The following is a 12,793-nucleotide window of genomic DNA, read 5'->3' on the forward strand; positions in this document are numbered from 1 at the left end:
TGAAATCCTGACCGAAGGGGATTATCCGCTAATTCCTGCCGGCGGCGAGCTAGGTCTTCCTGGAGCTGGTGGATCTTGGTTCTTACAATGCCTGATTTATTTGCATAGAAACAACATTTTTCTTTTAGGGCGAGGCATATCCCACCCTGTTCAGCTGTCAGCAAGTCTGAGCCCCTCCTATTCTGTAGGACTACCTCGGCCAATGAATCTAATTGGTCCTGTGAGTCCTGAATGGTACCAGAGAGGGCTTCTACATCTTCTATTAATTGCCTAGACAGCTGATTATAGGAGTGAAGGGAGACCCCAAGACCTGTACTTCCTGTGGCCACAGCTCCTGTAATTCCTAATCCTACCAGGAGGGGTATGGCTGTAATGGCTCGTTTGGTTCTCCCTGCCCAAAGGTCAAAGCTGGGAATGGGCAATGGGGTGTCTCCCGAGATTAGGTCTACATTGGGGAGGAGGGTGGCTAGCTTGCAGACCCCTGTCCAATTCGGGGGTAAATAGGTGTATGCTAGGTTATTTCCACAGACAAAAACAGTGGTGTTAGGACTACAGAGGGAAGAGTTCACGGGGATATACTGACTACATCCAGTGGATGAAAGGATTCCCAAGTCAATACTGGCGTTAGAGAGGGAATCGTTCTTGACAAAGCATGAGGTATTAAAGGTGGTTGAAAATTTTGAAAATTGTATGGGGAACGGCTCGGGGAGTAAAGTAGGGTTACAGCGTTCGCTGATGTTTAAATTGGCGAAGGTGGGGATGGCTATAGGGCGGGGCGGTCCTTGAGGAAGGCAGAGCCAGCAATCCTGTGCTAAGTGGGGGTTGGTGGCATTCAAAAGTGTAAAAGTAGCTTCTAGTATAGTCATGGTCTGGGGGTCCAATTCAGAGGGATTGACCTTAGGGAGAATTAGGGGGTGGTAGTTGAGCTGTGGGTACAGATGCCGATAGACCTCTTCTATTTGTCTTCGGGTTTCTATCTGGCGCACTGCGTCCTGGGGCCCCCCACCGTCTGACATATGTGTGGGGGCCCTGGTATTCCAGCATACCGGGGTCCCGGGGGTGCCAGTGCATCCAGCCTGAAGATATTTATTACCCTCACTAATGGTGGGGCTTTTATTATTCTGTAGTATGGCTGTGAAATAAGTCTTGTTATTGGCCCCTATACATTGCTGGTAAGAGGAATAGCACATGCTATGCATTGATTCCTGGAAGGTAGAACAGGGGCAAGTGGCTCGAGGGGGGAGTGGCTTAGGCTTATGGTAGCATTGCCAGCTTTGAGAGGCCCTGGTGCCCTTATATTCCTGAACAAGGTATGCAGTTATTCCCCCGCAGTCCTGCATATGAGTATACCCTCGGGGAACCTCAGGAGTCTCCATAGTACCTCCCCTGCACTCGCACGGTGCACCATATAGTTGTTGTATTAAAGTATTCTTATCGGGGGAAGGGCCGAGTCCTCCCCTCGTGGCCCGAGGGTTGAGGGTTAGGACTATTATTAGGGCTATCAGCAGTACCTTGGTCATCATGGGGGAGGGTACGGCACAAGGTCAGTTTGAAGGGATTGTCCTTATTCCGGTCCACCATCCAGGTGACGTCAGCTTTAGTGGACTTGATGAGGTCAGAAAATGGGTCCACCAGCTTGACGTGGGTGTAATGGATCCAGGCAGCTATGCTGTCCACCTTGATGGCCGTCGGCGTTGTCAGGATGATCTGGTAAGGTCCTTTCCACCTGGGTTCTAGGGTCTCTTGTCGATGGCGTTTGACAAGGACCCAGTCACCTGGCCGGAGCTGGTGTGGAGTAGGCGGGGGTCCTGTTGCATATAGCTCTTTTAGTTTGGGCCAGATTGTCTCGTGTGTCCGCTGTAAGGCTTGGAGGGAAGACAGGAGATTATTTTCTGGGTCCAATTGGATAAGGTTAGTCTTTAGGTTAGGGATGATAGGAGGAGGCCTACCATGCATTATTTCGTAGGGAGTAAATCCTAGCTTATAGGGGGAATTTCGCACCCTAAACAGAGCGTAGGGGAGTAGGACTACCCAGTTAGCGCCAGTCTCCATGGTCAATTTAGTCAAGGTCTCTTTTAGAGTTCTATTCATTCTTTCTACCTGTCCTGAACTCGGGGGGCGGTATGCACAATGTAATTTCCAATTAGCCCCAAGTATGGAAGCCAGATCTTGACTTACCTTATAAACGAAGGCTGGCCCGTCGTCAGACTCTATCATAACTGGAAAGCCATTCCTGGGCAGGATCTCTTCTAGTAGTTTCTTAGCTACTATTTGTGCAGTCTCATTCTTGGTTGGGAATGCCTCAGTCCAACCTGAAAAGGTATCTATAAACACCAGTAAATATTTATACCCATATCTGCCAGGCTTTACCTCCGTAAAGTCCACTTCCCAGTAGGCTCCGGGCTGGTTTCCTCTTTCCCGGATGCCAGTGGTTGACGGGTGGGTACTGGCATTATGGAGTTGGCAGACTGCACAGTCAGCAACCAGTCGTTCAGTCTTCTCGGAGACATTTTTAAGTCCAGTCTGCCTGATGAGATCCTGTAGCCGTCGGGCGCCCAAGTGGGTGCTTACGGTGGATCCGTCCAAGGACCAGGGTTCCTAGTTTCTCAGGAAGGAGGATATTGTTCTTAGCGTCCCGCCACCATCCGTCTCTAACCTGGGTTAGAGGGAGCTTGCTCATCCATCTGATGTCATCCTCCGAGTAGTCGGGTTGGGGCGGTATTTCCCGGGGCCCTGGATCCGGCAGTTGCAGGGGAAGTAATGGTATTGGAGTGTGTGCCGCCTTTCGAGCCGTCTGGTCTGCCAAATTGTTGCCTCGGGCGACTGGATTCGTGGGTTTTTGATGCCCCGGGCAGTGTACAATGGCTAGCTTTTTGGGTTCCCATATGGCCGCTAGCAAGGCCAGGATTTCCTCTTTGTTCTTGATGTCTTTGCCCTCTGCTGTGAGTAGTCCCCGCTCTCGGTATATTGCCCCATGTATGTGTGCGGTAGCAAAAGCATATCGGCTGTCTGTATATATGGTGGCTTTTTGGCCTTTGCTCATCTTGAGAGCTTGGGTCAGGGCAATTAATTCAGCTTTTTGGGCTGAGGTCCCCGGGGGGAGAGTCTCTGCCCATATCACCTCAGTTTCTGATGTTACCGCTGCCCCCGCATACCTCTGACCTTGCTGGACAAAGCTGCTGCCGTCAGTGAACCATGTGACTTGTGCATCCGGTAGGGGCTGGTCACGTAGGTCTTCCCGAACCCCATGGATCTGGGCCAGTACCTCTGCAGTCATGGAGTGGGGAGTCCAAATCTGGGTCAAGTAATAGGGAGGCAGGGTTTAATGCCTGCGGTGGAGTGTAGCTGATTCTGAGGGGATTTAACAGTAGACCCTGGTAGTGGACCAGTCGAGCATTGCTCATCCATCGGTCGGGAGGCTGTTTGAGAACCCCGTCGATGGCGTGGGGGGTGGTGACATGCAACTCCTGTCCCATAGTTAGTTTGTCAGCATCCTTTACCATTAGGGCCGTGGCGGCGATCATCCGGAGGCAAGGAGGCCAGCCGGCAGCCACTGGGTCCAATTTATTTGATAGGTAAGCGACAGGCCTGGGCCAAGGACCGAGGGGCTGGGTCAACACGGCCTTAGCTATGCCTTTGCTTTCATCCACAAAGAGGTGGAAGGGTTTGGAGACATCAGGGAGACCCAGGGCGGGTGCGGATAGCAAGGCAGTTTTGATCTGCTGAAATGATTGCTCAGCCTCCTCTGTCCATTTAAAGGGCGTCTGCTCTTTGGTGGCTAAGTATAGCGGTTTGGCCATTTCAGCAAATTTGGGTATCCATAAACGGCAGAACCCCGCTGACCCCAAAAATTCCCTCACCTGTCGAGGCGTGGTGGGTCTGGGGATGCGGAGGACGGTTTCCTTCCGTGCATCTGTGAGCCATCGTTGCCCCCCTTTCAATAGGTACCCCAGGTAAGTTACCTCAGGCCTGCAGATCTGCGCTTTCTTGGCAGAGGCCCGGTATCCCAGGGTGCCGAGAGTCTGTAGGAGGTTTCTGGTTCCCTGCAGGCAGGCTTCAGCGGTCTCAGCAGCTATTAAGAGATCATCAACATACTGCAGGAGGGTTACATTGGGGTTTTGTCTCCGGTACTCACTGAGATCCTCGTGTAGGGCCTCATCAAACAAGGTGGGCGAATTTTTGAATCCTTGGGGAAGTCTGGTCCAGGTGAGTTGTCCGTTTATGCCTCTCTCGGGATCCGACCATTCGAAGGCAAAGAGTTCTTGACTTTTGGGCGCCAAGGGTAAACTAAAAAAGGCATCTTTGAGGTCCAGCACAGTATACCATTGTTTTCCTGGACTAAGGGCGCTCAAAAGAGTATATGGATTGGGCACAGTAGGATGGATGTCTATGACCCGTCTGTTAACTTCTCTCAGGTCCTGCACTGGGCGATAGTCTTTACTGTTAGGTTTGCGGATTGGCAGCAGGGGTGTATTCCAGGCCGACTGGCAGGGACGCAGTATCCCCAGGTCAAGAAGCCGGCGAATATGAGGAGTGATACCAGTCTTGGCCTCTAGGGGCATGGGATACTGTCGGACACGTGCAGGATCTGCTCCTGGTTTGATCTCTATGAATACGGCTGGGCGATGTTTGGCTAGTCCCATCCCACCTGTTTCTGCCCACGCTTTGGGGAACTGCTGAAGCCATGACTCTATATCTTGATTTTGGGAGGGTGGTTCCTGGTGAAGTCAGTACTCATCTTCCAAGTTCAGGGTGAGCACAGATATGGGTTGGTCGTGAGGGTCTGTTACGATTGGCCCCTCTGGCCGAAAATGAATTTGTGCTCCCATTTTAGTGAGCAAGTCTCTCCCCAGTAAGGGGCAAGGGCTATCGGGAATGACCAGAAAGGAATGGGTTACCCTTCCCGTGCCCAAGTCCACAGTTCTCTGAGTGGTCCAGGGGTAATGTTTGACTCCTGTAGCTCCCTGGACCCAGGAGGATTTGTTAGAAACTTTCCCGTGGGGCTTAACCAAGACCGAATGCTGTGCCCCCGTATCCACCAGGAATTGGACTGGTTTCCCCTCCACTTGTAGGGTTACCCTGGGTTCGGGGAGGGGGTCCGAACCCCATCCCCCCTACTCTGCATCATGTGTAAACAGGACTGGGGTGGCCTTCGGTTGCCATTGCCTCTGGTTGGGGCGCGGCTGCCTTTTCTTGGGGCATTCCCGAGCCCAGTGGCCTTTTTCCTTGCAATAGGCACATTGATCTCTGTCCAATGGTCGCCTGGGAGGTCGAGTGGCTGGTGGCCCTCTTGATCTTTCTGAACAATGGCGGCCAGGACCTTAGTCATTTTCTCAGTGGCTTTAAGTTGTTTATCCTCTGGGGCGTCTCGGTTATTAAAGACGCGCTGGGCAATACGGAGTAGATCCTGTATCTGTTTGCCCTCCAGATCTTCTAATTTCTGGAGTTTCTTTTTAATATCAGGGGCTGCCTGGTTAACGAAGGACATTACAATGGCAGCCTGATTTTCGGGGGCCTCTGGATCCATAGGGGTATACTGCCTAAAGGCTTCCATTAATCTTTCTAAGTAAGAGGAGGGACTTTCTGTTTTACCTTGTATAATTGAATATACCTTGGCCAAATTAGTGGGCTTGCGCGCGGCAGCCCGGAGACCCGCCATTAGAGTCTGGCGATAAATGAGCAGTCGTCCCCTACCTTCTCCGGTGTTATAGTCCCATTCATCCTGCGGGGGGCGAGTTAAGGGAAAGGCTGCATTGATGAGGTCAGGGTTAGCGGTGGGTTGACCATCATCTCCAGGAACCAGTTTTCTCGCCTCCAGCTGGATTCGCTCTCGTTCTTCGGTAGTGAATAGGATCCGGAGGAGCTGTTGGCAGTCATCCCAGGTGGGCTGATGAGTGAACATAACGCTATCTAGAAGAGCTATCAAGTCTTTAGGATTATCAGAGAAGCGGGCATTCTGGGTTTTCCAATTATATAAGTCACTGGTAGAGAATGGCCAATACTGGAGTCGGGGGTTCCCTGTCTCATCGGGAGGGCCTATTTCTCGCAGGGGTAGGGCTATGGTGGAATCCGGATGGCGGAACCCTGGGTGGCGCTGAGTGCGTCCACGGGTGCGTCCAGCCGGCCCATGGGAGTTATTTTCATTGGGCAGGAGGACCGGTAGTGCTTCTGCCTCTCGGTTCTCCGGTTCTGACCTGGGTAGCCCCTCGGGAGGGGCCGCAGGAGGTTCTACCAAGGGGAGAGGAGCAGGGCCAGGAGCAGGAAGGGGGACCGGTTGTGGGGCCAAAGGAGGAGGTTGATATGGGGGGGGTCTAGGAGAAGGAGGTCTTGGCTATCAGAGAGTATGGGTGCAGTTGGGGTCTGAGGCTTGGGAGGTTTAGTTGGTCGGGCCGCAAGGATCTTACATGACCCTGATGACAAAAAGGGGGTCATCCAGGGAGGTGGGTTTTCTGTCAGGTCCTGCCATACCAGGATGTAGGGGATCTGGTCTGGATGGCCTTCTTTTCCTGGCAAGAAAACTCTAGATTTAACTTTTAGGATTATAGGAAGACAAAAGGTACCCTCGGTGGGCCAGCCAACCCCGAAAGTTGGCCATTCAGAGCGGCAGAAGGTAATTAGTTTTCTTCTCCGGATGTCCAGACTGAGGTTGTGTCCTCGGGACTTTACATCCCAGAAATTAGCGAGAAGGAGGGAGAGGGGGGTACTCTGTGCTTGGCCCATGTCTAGGTCCTGGAAGAGATTGGTTAGAGAAGGTTACTCTGAAAACAAAAGTGATTAAGAGCAGTCCCAATAGTGGAGCCTGTAAAAGGAGGAAGGGGAGGTTATCGCGTGCGCGCTTCAGATGGGCTATCAGCCCCAGATGGGTCGTGGTGGACGTCTCCAACCACACCCGACTAGGTGTCCTATAGCGCGTCCGCCAGGACTGTCCTAGTCCCCAAAACAGAAGGTACCCTGAGCCGGCTTACTTACTGATCGGTTGTCAGCGATGACCCGTTGACCTGATGTCTGGTGGGCTCGGGGGCATCCCGGACAAGCCCCCAAATGAAATGCCCACGGTCGCGAGACACCTCCACAAGACCACCAGAGTCGAGAGTCAAAGCCAAACGGCAAGGGTCATTTATTGCAGGTTCGAACCTGGACCTCTGCGCACTCGTTGCCGGTGGCGCTAAGAGGTCCCGATGGAGTTTAGTTCAGCTCTTTCATAGACAGGTACAATCAAGTTTGGGACTTTCCAGGGGTGGGGAGTACTGATTGGTTAACCTTTAAACAAAGACACTAGTCGCCGTCTGATTGGTTGGATGATTACAAGGGGGGGTCAGCAAGCGTAGTTACAGAAGCGAGAGCGGCTGGTTAAGTTCCGGTTTCCTGAGGTTTCGTTTCTCAATTGGAAATACTTAAGACGGGGCCACGGTTACAAAAAGAAATAGTGCAAACAGGAAAACTGATGGAACCCTAACAGCGCTGCGGCCTCCACCAGCCCAACGGCAGGGCGGCGGGAGGCTGTGCGCCCAACTCCAGGCGGCGCTCCCAAATGTGGCAACCCAGCGCCGCGCCCTGGAAGGGCCCTTTCTCGGCCCTTCTCCTCAGAAAAGAAACTCCAGGAAAAGCACAGACTGAATGCAGGGCGTCAATTCAGTCTTATTCCCACCAAAGTAGAACGCAGTCCCCTCAGGCTCTGCACAAGGGGGTGGGAGCGGGGAGCCCTCCGGCCTCTCCCGCGCCAGCCCGACCTCCCAGTGCAGCGAGGTGCGTCTCCTACCTGCTCCAGCTCCCTCTTCACCCAGCTGTACCAGCCGTGAGTGACCATATCCTCGCCCCCGTTCCCGGGGACGATCACCGCCTTGCAGGGCGCCGCCATGAATGCAGCCGACCTGAGGCGCTCAGACCGCGTGCGCGACCGGGGAGCCTGCCCGTGGCATTCCGGGAATTGTAGTTCCGGGGCGCCAAGAGCGCACCCACTGAGCTTCTGGTTCCCTACTGCACAGGGCAGCCGCAGACAAACCTTACGGGTTTCCAGCAGCTGTGTAAGTGACCTTTACTTGCTTCTTGCTGGCGCTTCCATTCCCCGCCCCCCTTATTTGGGACAGACTGTGACATGCCCAGAATGTGTTATCTCTTACCTAGACTAAGTGATATTTGTATAGAAAAGTATGTTTTAGTTTCAAAGCAGAACACAACCCGTTTTCTTTGTTGAGGACTCCTGATTTCAAAATAGTTCTTAATAAAATAGTCAATATCAGCCAATAACAGTCAATACCAGCGCGGCATGGCAAAAAACAAAACAAAAAACCAAAAGAAAATTAGGACTCAAACACTAGTTCTTTAAAAAAAAAAAAAAAAAAAAGCTTTGCTGAAACCCTTCGGGGCATTTCCGGGTTTTAGGGAGGCATGAGCCACCCATTACCTTGCACAGCCCTTCGATAAACCTTTCTCTGCCCTAAACTCTGACGTTTCAATATTGTTTGGCCTTGCTGTGCGTCAGGCACATGAACTTGTGTTCACTAGCATATCTAGGGGTCCGTATATCCAAAACACTGAATGGTTCATCCTGGTTTTTGTACTGAATTCCTTTCAGCGTGTGTTGTAGGTCAGCGGCTGCAGTGGCTCATGGCTTGATCCTTATAGAATTGGATGGCAAATAACATTCTTTGTTTTACACTCTATGTGTTTGTGCATCTGTATGCCTTCATGGCTGTAATCGCAAAGGTCCTCACCTGTTGTAAGAGTATGAAATGGTTTACTAACTTTAGAGTTCTAACAAATTGGATTGTTACATCTTTTAAAGAAGCTTTGTTCTCATTGCCTCTTGCCGTATCAATTATTTTAAGCTGGTTATTTTCTAAGAAACAGCAGATGTGGAAAAAACTCTTAGCCAAGTAGGAATTATCCTTTTGTAAGACACATTTACATTTGTAAGGGAAATCTCCATTTGTAGGTTGTCTCCCTCTCTGTACTAGAAAGAGGATGGCCACATCTCTATAAAGTTACCAGTGGAGAAGGCAGTGACTTAAATCTGCTCAACAACCTTAACCTTGTTTACTGCGCTTTTCCTGGTGACTTCCCATAACTGACTCCCCAACCTCAATATCCTCTTTTGTCTTTAGCTGAGGATGGTTTTTAAGGTGAGGACTTGAAACATTTTAGCAAGTTACTCATTTTCCCTAGGTCTCTCCCATGTATACATGTTACTAAATTTCTATTTCATTTTCCCCTGTTAATCTGCCTCATGTCGATCTAACTCTTAGGCCAGCCAGAAGAACCTAGAAGGAGGAAATTTTCTTCCTTCCCAATGCCTATCAGGATAACTACACAGTCACATAAATAAACTATTCCTAAAATAAGGAAATTAAACTTCTAATACATTAATGTGGTAGATTTTAAAAAATCCTTCTTACAGTAATTTCTAGTACTAGGAATCCAGGTTCAAATAAGTCAAGCAAATTTTTGGCAAATGATATTTTCTTAATGTTTGGTTAAAAAAAAAACCCAGCTATGTCTATCTGTGAAAGAGAAGAATAAATCTGACTCCACATTGGATCTGTTTCTTTTACTTTAACCTTTGTATTCTATTGCTTTTGCTTCAAGTTAATCACTAAAGGGATGTTGCCTACAGCTTAAAGTATACATAATGGCCAAACTGGAGGAATTCTGCCTCCCACCCTGAGTGTTAAGCTAAAATACCTTTGTTTAGCTCACAGGAAACATCCTGACCAGGCCCCCCTGTGAATGGCTGCAGGAAAAAAGAAATTAACACATCCCCTCCTGAGTCTGGCTGGAACTTAGGCAGGAGGTAGATGGGCCCCAGGCTGAACAGTTTCTCCCCTGCGGACAGAAACTCCATAGTAGCAGAAACTCCATAAAAGCAGGATGATCAAGGAGGCTGGGCCCTGCCCAGGTAAGAGATAAAAGACCACGTATTCCTCATTCTCAAAGTCAAGGAGACCTCCCCGACTGCACATGTGCAGAAAGGCTCCTTGGAGGTCAAAAAGGGAGGGGGTGCCACCTCCTAGTATGTGACGTCAACTACCCATAGGCCTCTTCATTACTATCCATCTTGGCTAAGAGATGTGCACCCACACAGGAGAGAACCCTGAGATATACCAAATCCGGACTCAGAACCAGGCGAAACAAGATGATTGGTTAGCGGAAACCATGAAGAAATGCCCCATAAAAGTGATTCAGACTGCCACGAGGGCGTGACTGTCTCTCTGAGCCCGCCCGTGTGGCTGTCCACACGTACTGCACCCTTTTCCCTCTTAATAAACACTCTACTTGCTTCACTACTTTCCGTCTCTATGTAGAAGTTCATTTCTACACAGCTGACGGGCCGTGGCCTTGTCACTGGCCACTGGTCCCTGGTGGTCTGGTGGCTGGGATTCAGCGCTCTCATTGCTGCGGCCATACCTCAATCTCTGGCTGGGAACCGAAAAAATCCTGCTTCAAGCCGCTGCAGGCCGAGGCCACCCGAGGTCAGAACCAGACTCCTGGGTCTGCGACCTTCCGAATGAAGTCGCTAGTCCTTGCCCCAACTCATCTCTCAATTGGCCTGTTGTGCGGCAAGCAGCACCAGCTTGGACTTGGTAACATTTTCTCACTGTGAAGTATGATACAAATGTGTATTGTATCTTAATTGAGTGTGTATCTTTACTGAGAGAATAATTGATTTGAACTTCCTGAACTTATACCAGTTTAAGTATTAAAAAACCCACTATTACTCCTACATAATGCTTTAGATACACGAAAAATGTAAACTTGTTCAATAAAACTGAACCATTATTCGACAAATTTTTCTATAAACAGCAATTAATTTCGTAGCACATCGACCTAAAACTAACTTCTATGATTTGTTAGTCACTTAAAACTTTGTACTAATATTAAATTGAGCTAGTTAATTCTTGGACGCCTTGATATGCTTTAAGCATACTTTTAAGTTTATATAATTTTGCTTATTTTTATATGCTACAGACGGGCCATATCGCTGGGTCAGATTAATAAACGTGCTCGGTTTTGCCACTTATAAGAAGTGGTAAAACGGCCATGGTGGCTGTAGAAAGCCGTGCTCTATGCAGTTTGGTGTTTTGTTAGTCTCTTAAAACGTTTGACTACCACAGTTCCCAATTATTCACTTTCTCGTGGAAGGATGACAGGGAACGAGAGGGATTAGCCTGTGCGCTAACGCCAAGCTCCGCAGAGAGCCGGAAGGCACCTGTGCGAGAACGAGGGGCGAACGAGGGAAGGAAACCCTGCAAGGTGAGGAAGAATAACTACACCTGTTTAACTGACAGGACTCCTGCGCGCATGCGTCCCCACGCTCAAGGCTCACGCTCCCTTAGCCTCGCCCCTTTCTACGCGCCGACACCTCCTTCCGGCCAGCTTCGGTTTCCTCCGCGAGGAGCCTCGCCCTCTTCCGGGGCCACACGTCAACGTTCTCGCTTCCCGGTAACTAAGGCGATGAGAGGGACTTCCCACTGAAGCGAGCGGACGTCTTATTGGAGTAGGGCGAGCTCCTGAGGCGCGCTGGCTGTGGCTAGGAAACAGTTCCCTAGGCGCCGGTATTTCGTGAAGCAGAAAGGTTTAGAGGTGAACGTGGAGAAACTTGTATTCTGAGTAATTGTGATTTTTAAGAGCCAACCACGTCTGTCTTGCCCTGTTCCAAGATGGCGGCGCAGCCTTTCTAAGTGTCTTGCTTCCGCTCGCCCGCCGGGGAGGCGCTCTTTGATTGGCCAGCGGACGGCGCCGTGGCGTGACGCACAGGACGCTAACCAATCGGCTTAGGGCTGAGTTGGACTTGGCGGTGGGAACTGGAGCCCGGCTCTTGCAGCGGTGGGTGCGTACGGCTGCGGCCAGGTGAGCGGTTCCGGCCAGGTGAGTGGGGAGCACAGGTTATGAGAGGCCGAGGGCAGGGACCGGAGTCTCTGCTTAGGGGCAGGTGGGTTGCTCCTGGGGCGAGGCCTTTTCCCGGCGGTCAGAGGAGCTGAAGGGCCCGAAGACCCAGGGGTCTGCTGAGAGTGACGTGGTCCCAGCCAGGTGGGGCGGCCGGCTGGCCGGATTCTGGCGCAGGATCCCTCGGAGTCGCGGGAGACAGAAGGACCCAACGTCCAGTTTACAGTTGAGGAACTCGAGATTCTGGTTAAATGACTTATGCTTCGTGACAGAGCCGGAGCTAGAACCCAGGTCTTCGGACTCCCTTTAAAGATTAAACCTTGCTTTACCTTAGTTGTGTCCTGAAAAATCATACCTTAAGGTGGAATGAATGGTACAGATTTTTTTTTTTGACAGATACGTCTACAGGATCTTTACAATTTTACTTATTCATTCATTCAGCTGTTAACCTATTCTGAAAGCCTTCCCTTTTGAAAAGATGGTGTTAATGGTAGACCTGTCTCTCTAGAAAAGTGCACCTTGGCTCATGCACACAATTTTGCATACAGTTTCAGAGGACTTACTGACCCTGTGAAGTCCCCTGTTGGCTATGTGCCCAGAGTTAAGAATCCATGCTCTTGAGGGAGTGAGCGGAAGAGGCAGTGGGAAATGTAGAGCGCAGGTTTTAATATGTGGATGCCTGGGGACATGGGATGGAGATAGTGCCTTTTAATAATGATCTGTTTTGAGAAGGAAAACAGCCACTTAATGAAGTCTGCCGAGGTGCTTGCTGAGAATTGGGATGTTAGAACTTGCTTTCATTCCCACCTGAATGACCCTTTACTAGCCAGGAAGCTGCAGAAGTGTTTTCTGTGTACACAGAACTACAGTTTCCTGCTTTGGCCAGAGATAACAAGTAGATGCCTTAGAG

At 50.4% G+C, this 12,793-nt stretch overlaps 2 protein-coding genes across 10 annotated transcripts in view; one reads left to right on the plus strand and one right to left on the minus strand.

Annotated features, from left to right (window-relative positions):
• The window catches only part of RBBP9 (RB binding protein 9, serine hydrolase), a 21,992-nt gene extending 10,308 nt beyond the window's left edge, over positions 1–11,684 (minus strand). For 5 of the 8 annotated variants that reach the window (XR_009559159.1, XR_009559157.1, XR_009559156.1 and 2 more), the window contains exon 1: positions 1,512–2,166. Coding sequence is in view for 4 of the 8 variants with exons in the window: in XM_060285522.1 (XP_060141505.1) it covers positions 1,512–2,091 (580 nt within the window). In the remaining 4 variants the exon portion in view is untranslated. Of the gene's footprint in view, positions 1–1,511; positions 2,167–7,759; positions 8,016–11,270 lie in introns of those variants that run through there. The other 3 variants (XM_060285524.2, XM_030872449.3, XM_030872451.3) reach the window with 3 other exon arrangements.
• The window catches only part of SEC23B (SEC23 homolog B, COPII coat complex component), a 39,497-nt gene continuing 38,058 nt past the window's right edge, over positions 11,355–12,793 (plus strand). The window contains exon 1 of one of the 2 annotated variants that reach the window (XM_030872443.2): positions 11,355–11,865. The gene's annotated coding sequence lies outside the window, so the exon portion shown is untranslated. The remainder of the gene's footprint in view (positions 11,866–12,793) is intronic. The other variant, XM_030872444.2, reaches the window with a different exon arrangement.

This window comes from Globicephala melas, chromosome 15 (assembly GCF_963455315.2).
Source record: "Globicephala melas chromosome 15, mGloMel1.2, whole genome shotgun sequence".
NCBI classification, from domain to species: domain Eukaryota; kingdom Metazoa; phylum Chordata; class Mammalia; order Artiodactyla; family Delphinidae; genus Globicephala; species Globicephala melas.